The sequence below is a fragment of the Etheostoma spectabile genome, chromosome 15 (assembly GCF_008692095.1).
Source record: "Etheostoma spectabile isolate EspeVRDwgs_2016 chromosome 15, UIUC_Espe_1.0, whole genome shotgun sequence".
Lineage (NCBI taxonomy): Eukaryota > Metazoa > Chordata > Actinopteri > Perciformes > Percidae > Etheostoma > Etheostoma spectabile.
The window spans coordinates 5,305,048-5,315,791 of NC_045747.1; the positions used below are offsets into that span (position 1 = coordinate 5,305,048).

A 10,744-nucleotide genomic window follows, 5' to 3' on the forward strand; every position below is an offset into this window, starting at 1 on the left:
GACTGGGCAAGCCAAGAAGCAGAACCCGAGGATCAGCATTCAGCTGCACATTAAAAATCAAATTCAGTTTACTGACAATTTTATCCCAGTACTCCTCAACACAGATACATGTCCACATACAATGCCTATAGTTTCCCACCTCTACTTGACATTTGGAACACTTTTCAGACAAACTTAGGTTCATCTTGTGTCTGAGCTGTGGTGTGATCTGTAAGCAATGCAATGTTCTAAACTGAGTCTCTCTGGTTCTGTCACATATGGAAATCTCTCTAGCTAACCGCCATATTTCCAACCATGTTGATTCATTTATTGTGAGATTGAGACCAGCATTCCATTTGCAACGATGATATTCTAAGTTCATATTGCTAGCAGAGTTGAGCTCAGCACACCACCGACTGAGAACAGCTTTCTTGCCTCTACCAAGAAGTAAACGTTCCTTCTGTGAAGCCTGACAGTCAAAGTCAATTCTGCCTTGGTTCTGAAAGAAGCTGCAAATTTGCAGATACCTGAAGGAGTGGTTTCTCGGGAATCCGTATCCTGTCGAATTTGATCGAATGTAAGCATAATGCTGGTATTTTATAATAGTTTTGTGAGTCCAACAGTTCGAACATTTAACTGAACTAGCTATAGCAAACCCAGACAATATCTCACACTTCCACAAGTTATAAATCAAAGACATTTAAATGTGTATAACTAGCAGTGCAGTATCTGGTTCTGAGCCATTTATTGATGTCATGCGTCTTACAAAAGACTGGCCAGGCCTCTGTAAACAAAATGTGTTGGCTCTGCTTCATTGCAAAGCCCAAACAGGTCTTCTAAGGAGGAAGTGGCTCTTAATCAGTTTCTACTCTCTCCTTGGACCAGTGAGAAGAGGTGTGTGTGTGTGTGTGTGTGTGTGTGTGTGTGTGTGTGTGTGTGTGTGTTTGTGTGTGTGTGGTGTGTGTGTTGGGGGGAGAGATGTGGTGACATAACAGAGCAACACAAGAGCCTGGAGTGTGTCCTCACTTTATGTTCTCAGAGACCCTACTTAAAGAGACGCCTGGCCTTGATTTACTTCCGGAAGTTTTTGGGCACGCGGCAGCAAAGGGATGAAGTGGGTGCAGGAGAGGACAAGAATCATGGGCTGGTGTAATGGAGAACAGGCCGATCTTAGCCAAGAGATGGTTGGGATGGCAGGAGATGGGAGTGTATTCACACATGAACTGAGATACCATGGTTGTTGTACTCCAGCACTATTGTTTTTTACCAAAACAATACTTTTCTAACTTATTAAATCCCCTTTTATTTACAATCACATCGAAATTAGATTTATCAGCATGGAGATTTAAGGTGTTGCATTAGTCTCATTAATCTCAAGCTCCAGAGTGCATGTTTTTGTACCACAATTGAAAAGAAATCACAATTTGAGTAATTAACTAGGATGGACCCAGCAGAGATTGAGATTCTCAGCAGAACTAGCCAAGTTAAAGGAATAGTTCAACCTTCATGGAAAAAAGCTTCTCTGCTTTCTTGCTGAGAGACGAGAAGATTAGTATTATTCTCAGACATGAGTGGTATATCTGTGTTAATCTTAATAATGTTAAAAAGCAAAGTGTATTTTTGGTTTTCATGGTCAAAGGGGAGGAATCGGGTTACTGTCGTGCATGTAAACACTGCACACTTATCCTCACATTGATGTAACCTTCAAGCCTCAGTGTAGCATCTAGGGGGCTCCTCGCCTACAGGGTGTCACATTCTCAATCCTCCCTGAAAGAACACCGAAATTCTGCCATTGTGTCATAAGTGCCTGCCCACATGCCCACTGCACTATTTATACCGAGAGCGCAACTGCTGCTAAGGTACAGTTACATGGAGCCACTTCAAACCCCGCTGCCCTGCCTCCTAATAATACAATGCAGTACACACGCCCAGCGCGCGCACACACACCACACACACACACACACACACCAGCACCCACACACACACACACACACACACACACACACACACACACACACACACACACACACAAATGCACCACTGCTTGCTCTGCTGCTACTTTTGGCCCTCATCATCCTCCCTCAAAGTGCTTCCTGTATCCAGCACTGTGATGAGCAGCCACAGGCAGGCAGTCCTGACGTGCCCACCTCCCACTCCGAGCCTCCTGCCAACAAGCTCTCACTTGGCCTGTTACATCACAACTGAGCCTGTCCCAGTCCCAGCACCAAATCATTATGCACATAATCATTTCAGGGTGGAGGAGAATGTGGAAGTCCACCGTCAAAGCTACAAAACAAGCAAAAAGGCAACAAGATAATTAAGTGAAAATCATGAAGTTAAGGGTTTTTTATTTTAACTTTTGCACATTTCATGAGCCCACCACAGCTCCTTCTGCCTCCCCACACACAATTTTGAAAACATACTTCCTGTCTTGAAATAGTAACACCTGTTTACAGTCAGACATGCAGTGCAAAAAAAAAGTAGGGCTGCAACTAACGACAAGTTTTTATTGTTGAATTTTAACTGTTGATGTTTTCTCAATTAATCAAGTAGTTGTTCTGTCTATAAAATGTCGGAATATAGTGAAAAATAGTGCTTTCCAAATCCCAAGATGACATCCTCAAATGCCTTGTTTTGTCCACAACTCAATTTACCGTCAAAGAGGAATTAAGAAACTAGGAACACATTTAAGAAGCTGGAATCTGAAAATGAATCAAACTCAAAACACTTAATGAGCTGATCAGTTTATACCTTTTTATGTATTGTGTGTCACAGTCTTAATCTGTGGTCATTGGTCTACTCTAGTGAGTCTCATTTCTTCTTTTTGTTGAGTTGTCTGTACGTTCCATTGTGATCTCCATGTGTTTTTGTAGCCCTGCATGTCTTTTCCTTGTACACCTTTTTTGTGTCTAGCCTCGTTACCCAATCAGTGTATTCCTCGTTATTTCTGTTCCCTGCCCACTCCAGCTGTGCCTTGTCTTTTGATTAGCTTCACGTGTATTTTTAAACCATGATTACACAAGTGATCTCCATTTAACTAATTATGTGCCTTCTAAAACTAACTGGCTGCTCCAGCGATGATTTAGGTGTATCCAATTAATGAAGACTGGAACTAATGAAAAAATGTATTTATAGTATATTCACAATCTGTTTTCACTTTCAACTTAATGTTGTCTTTTTCTGTTGTTCAGTGTCAAAAGAAAAAAGCCACATTAAATGTAATTTGTAATACAATATAAAACTGAAACCTCCAAAAGGGGGGGGGGGGGTGAATAATTGTTATACGCACAGTAATATTTTTGTTAAAGGTCCCATGACATGTTGCTCTTAGGATGCTTTTATATAGACCCTAGTGGTCCCCTAATACCATATCTAAAGTCTCTTTTCCAAAATTCAGCCTTGGTGAAGAATGACATCCACTAGAGCCAGTCCCACAATGAGCTTTCCTGAGTATGTGCCATTTCTGTGGCTGTAGCTATTGAGGAGGAGAGAGGGGGGGCAAGGTGAAGGCTGGGGGTGTGGCCTTGACCAACTGCCACTTTACTCGTTTGAAAGCCATGATGTCTCTCTCTCATGCATGGGCCAAATTCTCTGGACAGGCTAAGCAGAGAAAAGGGAAGGTAGCCTTTCCCCTTCTGACCTAATAAGGGGCAAGATTCCAGATTGGCCCATCCGTGCTTTCATTTTCTCAAAGGCAGAGCAGGATGCCCAGGGCTTGGTTTACACCTGTCGCCATTTCTAGGCACTGGGGGACCATAGGCCGGCTGGGGGAACTCACATTAATGTTAAAAACTTGAAAGTAAAATTTTAATGCTGTGGGACCTTTAACTTGTTTTCTGTCTGAGCTTGTTTTATCAGCACGCACATTTCTGTGACAGGTGGGACAGTTTTACTATGGTCAAGCCTTTTAAAAATGAATGTAAGATAATGTTGATTCATTTGTCTGTAGTTGCAACAAACAATTAATCGATTGGTCAGTTTACAGAATTATAACACATTTTGCCTGCACTTACATTGACTTACATCAAGAGAGTCAAACTACTTTAGAAGACTGGGTAGGTCGTTAATTTAAAGAGACCAGAAAACGATTGGAGCATTTTATTTCTCATTGCTATTAGTGTGTTTGTTCGAGAAGCTGAGAAGTTAGCCATGACAAACGCACTAATGTTCAAAGAAAACAAATTGACTTTTATCTTTCAAATGTGCTTTCATTGAAAAAATGTGAATGGTAAAAGCGTTGAAGCCTTTTGAAGGTATGATATGCTATGATATGAAAATGTGAACCGACTGCAGAACACTGAGTGGTGTCCAGCAGAGGCATAAATAAGTCTTGGCCTTTGCAGAGAACGAAGTCACACTTTCTTAGTGTTTTGTAACGCGAGCTTCTCTCTTCTTTGTTTTTAGAGCCAGTTTGGTCGCGTGTGCATGTTAGTGCATGTGGCTTTAAAAACGTAGATATTTCAGATATTGGGGTCTGTGAGAGCTGTGTAGAGGCAATCCCAGGATGTTGGCGCTCTATAAACCTTTTGGTAGTTTGGTCGAGTGATACCATACCTAGGGGTCTGGCCCCTCCAAACTGAGGGGTCGTGACATGATTAACGGGTGAGGTAAAAAAACAATGCATTGTATTTTATAAGCTCATGATATGTTGTTTTTATGCACATTCTCAATTTGTAAAGTAACTATTAACAATAGTTTAGTTAGTTAGTTTTTTTTAGAGTAATAGAATGCATTGAGTAATACTGTGTGAACACATAAATAGGACTATTTCAAATTATTTAAGTTTGCTTCAGCAAAAGCAGAAATTAAAAGTGACTTTCAAAACCTTTGACGTTTTGACATTTGTTTTATTCACTTCTTGGGTAGATGAACATCCACAAAGAAGTACTCTGCCGTGGGATCTTCAGTGTCCCCTACCTCTCATTCAGAAAGCCGTTGTGTTGCCCCTGACTGCTTGCCAGGCAGTAGACCCCTCTGCAGTTGCTTGCACTTGCTCCCCCTCCCCATTCACCCCTGTCTATTCTTTACCACAGGGCCATCCCTGCCCACCTATTTGTGATGTTTTCAGCCAATGAGGGGTGAGTGCTTGGTGAGCAAGCACCAATGAGGCCACTTTTTCATCTGTATAAAACTTTTCAGGAGAGTTTGCTGTGTTGCACTTTCTGTCAGTCCAGGGCTCCGAAAGGAGAGCAACAGCCCAGAGAGAGAGATAGAGAGAGAGAGAGGAGGTAGAGAGAGAGTAAGTTTGAACGCAGGGGGTTGCCAGTTTTTAAACCCTAATCCCACACTTCAAGAAAGTGGTGGGTAAACGTTTGAGCTTCATTCGTTTTAATTCTCAATATCAGGCCAGATGGGCCGCTCAGACTTGATGTGAATGTTTCTGTGTTTTCTATCCCTTTTGTTCCTGAAGCCTCAACGTTTCAGCAAGGATGGAGAACGCACACATGAAAGAGTCACCAGAGGTTCTCTCCTACTTTGGTGTCACTGAAGAAACCGGCCTTTCACCTGAGCAGTTCAAGAAGAACCTGGAAAAGTATGGCTACAACGGTGAGGGAGATAAAAAGAAAAAGATGGATGGATAGATGGATGGTTGGATGAATGGATGGATGGAGGAAACAGTTGGATAGAGCATTGAAGGCTGTGATAAAAGAGTAGTAATAAACAAAGTAATTGAGGAATCCCAGGGTGTAGGCTCATGTATCATTGAATTTAAATTGGAAGACACATGAGAGGTTTAGAAAGATAAAATGGTTCAAAGAGACACTGTATGACGGATAGATGAACTGGCACTGTGTGATGTTTTTGATGATGGTTTAATTACGGGAAAGAAATGGGAAGGGGGGGGTTGTGGAGCAGGTGCATTTGAGTTTCAGGTTTCTGACAATCGCTACTGGCTTTAGTTTTGATTGAAGATTCTTTATTTATTATTGCATTAAAGCGTGACAGTTCATTCCTAACTTTGGAAACAGCTTGAGGTCAACTTACTTACTTTTTTCCAACTGTGTCTCATGCCTCCCTCAGCGGGATGGAGTTGAACAAACTCTGTCAGCTGAGGAAGGCCTGTGAAATGCAGCCTGAACGCCTTTCAAAAAGGCTTCAAAAAGTGGACCTTGAGTCGAGTCTTGTTTGTCAAACTGAATCAAAATTTAATAAAAGTCTACTTCCTGGCATTTAAGAAAACACCTGCATCCATTTAAATTCATCATAGCAGGGGGTTACACCGGTGGGATTAACATCTCTAACTGATAACTCTCAGTTGATTTTTAGCAGTGAGTGGAATAGAGTCATTGTTAATGTCAATATTTATACCTGTGTGATCATGACTGGTGTTAAAAAGGCCTTTTGACACAATAAAACAATGGCATTTTGCATACAGTAAAGTGTGAACATGTAAGTGTTTTACTTTGTACTGTCTTAACTGGCATAAAATCATGCTCAACTGGTATCAGTGACTCTGAATTTTGTTGAACCAGACAAAGAGTGTAATTAAGTTCACTGCAAACGTCAGTTAGAAAAGACAAATTAGTGTTAGAAACTGGCAGAAGGACAAGGAGGAACAAACCAGCTGCTATCAATAATGAATCATTTAGCAAACAATACATTATAGAGTCCGACTAATCGTTTATTTTAAATGTGTGAGCGGAATAGATTGTATCGTTATGTGATGTTTAGTTTGTTTTGAATCCTAAATCTCTCAAAGTTGTTTTGTCCTCATTGACAAAATGGATGGCTACATTGGCGTGTAGTTGTGCTTTATTAATATATTTGTCTCTCTTTACCCACAGAGCTGCCAGCGGAGGAGGGTGAGTCCACTTTAAGCCTCTAACATCTGCTTTTCAATTATGAATTTTGAATCACATGGTGTTGATCAGAGTGCATCTTTTCACTTTGTGCCACGCGGACACACCTGTTCTTCTCACTTCCTGTGATGACAAGTCACACAGTCGTTTATCTAACACCCGTCATTGGCTGCTTGTTCTGTTCCACCTGTGTGCCACAGGTTAAGCGATAGTTATAGAGGCCCAAACTACAAAAAATATGTTCACTCCGCACACAACCTGAAGAAATGAGTTGATCCAAGGCCACTCAGTTCCTGTAGCTTTGGAGATGTTGGATGTATGGCTTCTACAGCCTATCTGCACTGGTTGTTTAACAGCTTGTAGTCAACTATGTTGACTGGGTAATATTGAAACTAGTGTCGTGCACATGCAGTAAACGTTTGCTTCATATGAGCATACCAAATATTTATCTTTAGTTTCATCACAATCAATGCTTCTCCTACTTTACCCTTGTTGAATTATTGAGATTATTGACATTCCATAACATTTATACCATGTAAATATAATAATATATTACCAGCAAGGAAGTATACACAATTGTCCGCATGCACACACTAGAATACTGTATGTGATTTAATGTATTTTCTTCGACAGGAAAGACCATCTGGGAGTTGGTGGTGGAACAGTTCGAGGACCTGTTGGTCAGAATCTTACTGCTGGCTGCCTGCATCTCTTTTGTGAGTTTACTCCCTTTTTTCTTTCCATAATACAGGACATTTGTATTTACATGGTGCAGTATGTATATGCAGGGAGCTTGCAAAGGGTTTTGAACATGGTCAATGTGTATTTAAGAATCGTATAGCGAAATGTCCAATATGGGATAAAGATGCTACTGTACATATTAGATCACAGATGCAGTTTTTATCCCACAGCATCCATTTCCTGTACTTATCTTTGGTCCCTAAAGAATCTATCCCTCATGAGTATAAAGCATTTGACAAAGTGATAGAAAAAAATAGAAAGTTTGTTTTCTCAAAACCTTTAAAGTTCAGACCTGTTGCTGAACAGTTTGTAATAGTTGTGCTTATTTCATAGAATTCCTGTACCACATCCCAAAATATTCCCTTTAAACTGTTGCTAAATTGCTGATATGCCCAACACATTATTTGTTTGTCATGATTAGATGGTATTAGCATATAGAAGATTATTATTGGAAATGAAAGTCTGAGAACCCTCAATCTTTTTACAATTTACACCCATCAAAACCTGCATTCAGCATGTTGAAGCTGATCAAATAGAAGGTATATCAATCAGTAAAGCACTTTCCCGACCTTGATCCTATTGGTCCATAAGAAGCTATACCAATCAGATGGGTTATGCTATACTTTGTCTGAATTTAGACTTCCCTTCCTAGAAGAGCTGCTGGAGGCGACAAAGTCAAATATTAGCTGCTCAAAGTTGTTGCAAAAGAGGCCATTTCTTGCATCTGAACGCGGCGTGACATTGATGGAGCACCTCACAAACAGAACTAAAACTGATAAAGTCAAAGGAATAAAAGGAACAAGATTGTCAATGTTAAGGGACAATAAAGAACCTGACAGTGTTGTTAGCGGTGCAAACTCTGAGCTGCCACTTTTCTGACCTCTCGCCTGTTTTCTTTGTGGTTACACACTCACAAACTCGTGTACATCGCTGAGTTATTAAATTACATGTCCTCACTCTCATTTACACAAGGAATCCCTCTCTCTCTACCTCCTCCCCTCCACTGTTGCTCTCTCCAAAACTGTTTTGTGGAGGAGAGTAGGCTGAACACATTGTCTTAATCCTCAATCTCTGCCCTCTGGCCTCCCTGTACAGCTGTCACTGTGGCCTTAGAAGGCATGACGGCTTGGTGTGTGTGTGTGTGTGTGTGTGTGTGTGTGTGTGTGTGTGTGTGTGGAAAAGAGAGCGCAAAATAAAGAGAAAGAGAGAGAGTGCACATGCATAGCAGGAGCTTTATTTTAAGAAAGTCTCAAGCCAGCATGAGAAACTGTATCCTTGGACAAAGGTCAGGGATGGAAGGAACGAGGGATGGCTTGCAGCAGCAGGATAGAAAGAGAGAGAGACAGAGGAGTGTAATGGGGTGCTTGGAGATTAGGTTGCACAATGGCATTGTTTGTTACAATGACAATTGAGACCAATAGATTCAGAGTCGTCTACGGTTTCTAAAACAGAGAACACTAAATACTGCAAATACATGGTCATCCTATTCATACACACAGGAATGTCCTGCCGCTGACAGCCTCGGACTCGCATTCTGGGGATCGATTGTGTCTTTGAAGAGAGGCAGGGTGAAGACAAACTGGAGAAATGAGCAACAGAGACTATTTTTGGGAAAGGGTGAGAAAAGATGTGAGATCAAAAGCAACAGATCATGATGAGGAGGAGCATGAAAGTAATAACGCTACGAGAGAAGGATGGGGCTCTTCTCTGGTTGGCTCTGTGCTCTGCTGGCCTGCAACTAATCTGTGTCAATGTCAACACGAAAGCTTTCCGAAACAGACTCCCGCTCACAGGGGCGCAACACGTGTTAGACTATAGGTTTGGAAAAGAGTCACATGCAGAGGAAAGATTTCACACATAGGATGACATAAGAGACAACAATGACCAATGTAATTTGATCCAGTGACAGTTCATCACTGTCCTAAATAGCTACTCGCCGTGAGTATTTTACATTTAATGCTGACCAGCAGTAAATAATAATGCTGTCAAACGGAGCAACAGGTGCACAACAAAGTATCACCAACAGTGATAATGTCTCACTTTAACTCAAAATGAAAGAGTCAGTATCATGAGCTACTGAACATTGACCCTAATAGATCCACTAATAGATCCACTTGATCCATCCTCCATCAAAAGGGTTAGCAATGTCCAAACCTGCAGAACTATAAAGATAACAAATACTTAAAGGAGATTTTTGGGGAGAAATGTACATAAAGAGATCCACAAAGCATCTACTATAGTTCTTGACAAAATGGAGCTACTGTATAACGAAACAAAAAAAAAAAACTTATTATGGCTGCAGCAATGATTACTTTCTTTCTATAGTTTTTCAAATAATTGTCAGAAAATAATGAGAACCACCCATCACAAGCTCCTAGAACCCAAGATTAAGTAAATGTTTTGTTTTATTTGAGCAACAGTCCAAAACCCAAAAGTATTTAAAATGATAAAATGTTTTTTTGTAAAGGTTGCAAATCAGCATATTTTAACCAAAGAACCTGTGGCATTTCTGATTCAAAAATGACGATTCATTGATCAAAATTGGAATTGTCTGTTGATTGACCAATGGTTTCAACACTTCATTATTTTTGCTTAAAGAAGCATTGCAGGTGTGTGATGTACTCCCAGTGTGTGTGTGGGTGTGTGTGTGCGTGTGTGCGTGTTTGTTTTTAATGGTCTTGGATAAAGTGACATTGCCAATAGATCACAAGAAATTCAACCACAAAAAATGTGGTTTCTGATTGATCAATTTTCTGCCATGTGCCTCTCAAATTTGAGGATTTTCTGCTTTTTTGTCTTTTGCATGATTGTGTGAATTGGATTTTGGCCCTTTGGTAGAACAAAACAAGCTATTTAAAGAGATCATCTTACTCTCTGGAAACTTGTGATAGGAGTTTTGTCACTTGATTCAAACAATTGTTGTTTCTAGTCCTAAATTTGTCCCTGAGCATCATACGTTTTAAGGAGTAACTGAAGGAAACATGTGAATTCAAGGGAAATCACTCATCACACCTAGCAAACATAATGAACTCATGAAGTAAAAGATATTTTCATTACTCGTACTTTCTCTCTCCGTCTTTTTAAGGTACTGGCTTTGTTTGAGGAAGGTGAGGAGACCGTCACTGCCTTTGTGGAGCCCTTAGTCATCCTCCTCATCCTCATTGCAAATGCTATCGTTGGAGTGTGGCAGGTCAGTGAACACACACACACACACACACACACAC

General features: G+C 40.7%; 1 protein-coding gene across 1 annotated transcript in view; it reads left to right on the forward strand.

Annotated features, from left to right (window-relative positions):
• Window positions 1–5,054: 5,054 nt before the first annotated feature.
• The window catches only part of atp2a1 (ATPase sarcoplasmic/endoplasmic reticulum Ca2+ transporting 1), a gene marked incomplete at its 3' end in the record, with an annotated part of 18,505 nt that continues 12,815 nt past the window's right edge, over window positions 5,055–10,744 (forward strand). Inside the window, 5 exon segments of the mRNA XM_032538693.1 lie at window positions 5,055–5,279; window positions 5,390–5,526; window positions 6,765–6,782; window positions 7,413–7,495; window positions 10,606–10,710. Coding sequence (XP_032394584.1) covers window positions 5,409–5,526; window positions 6,765–6,782; window positions 7,413–7,495; window positions 10,606–10,710 — 324 coding nt within the window.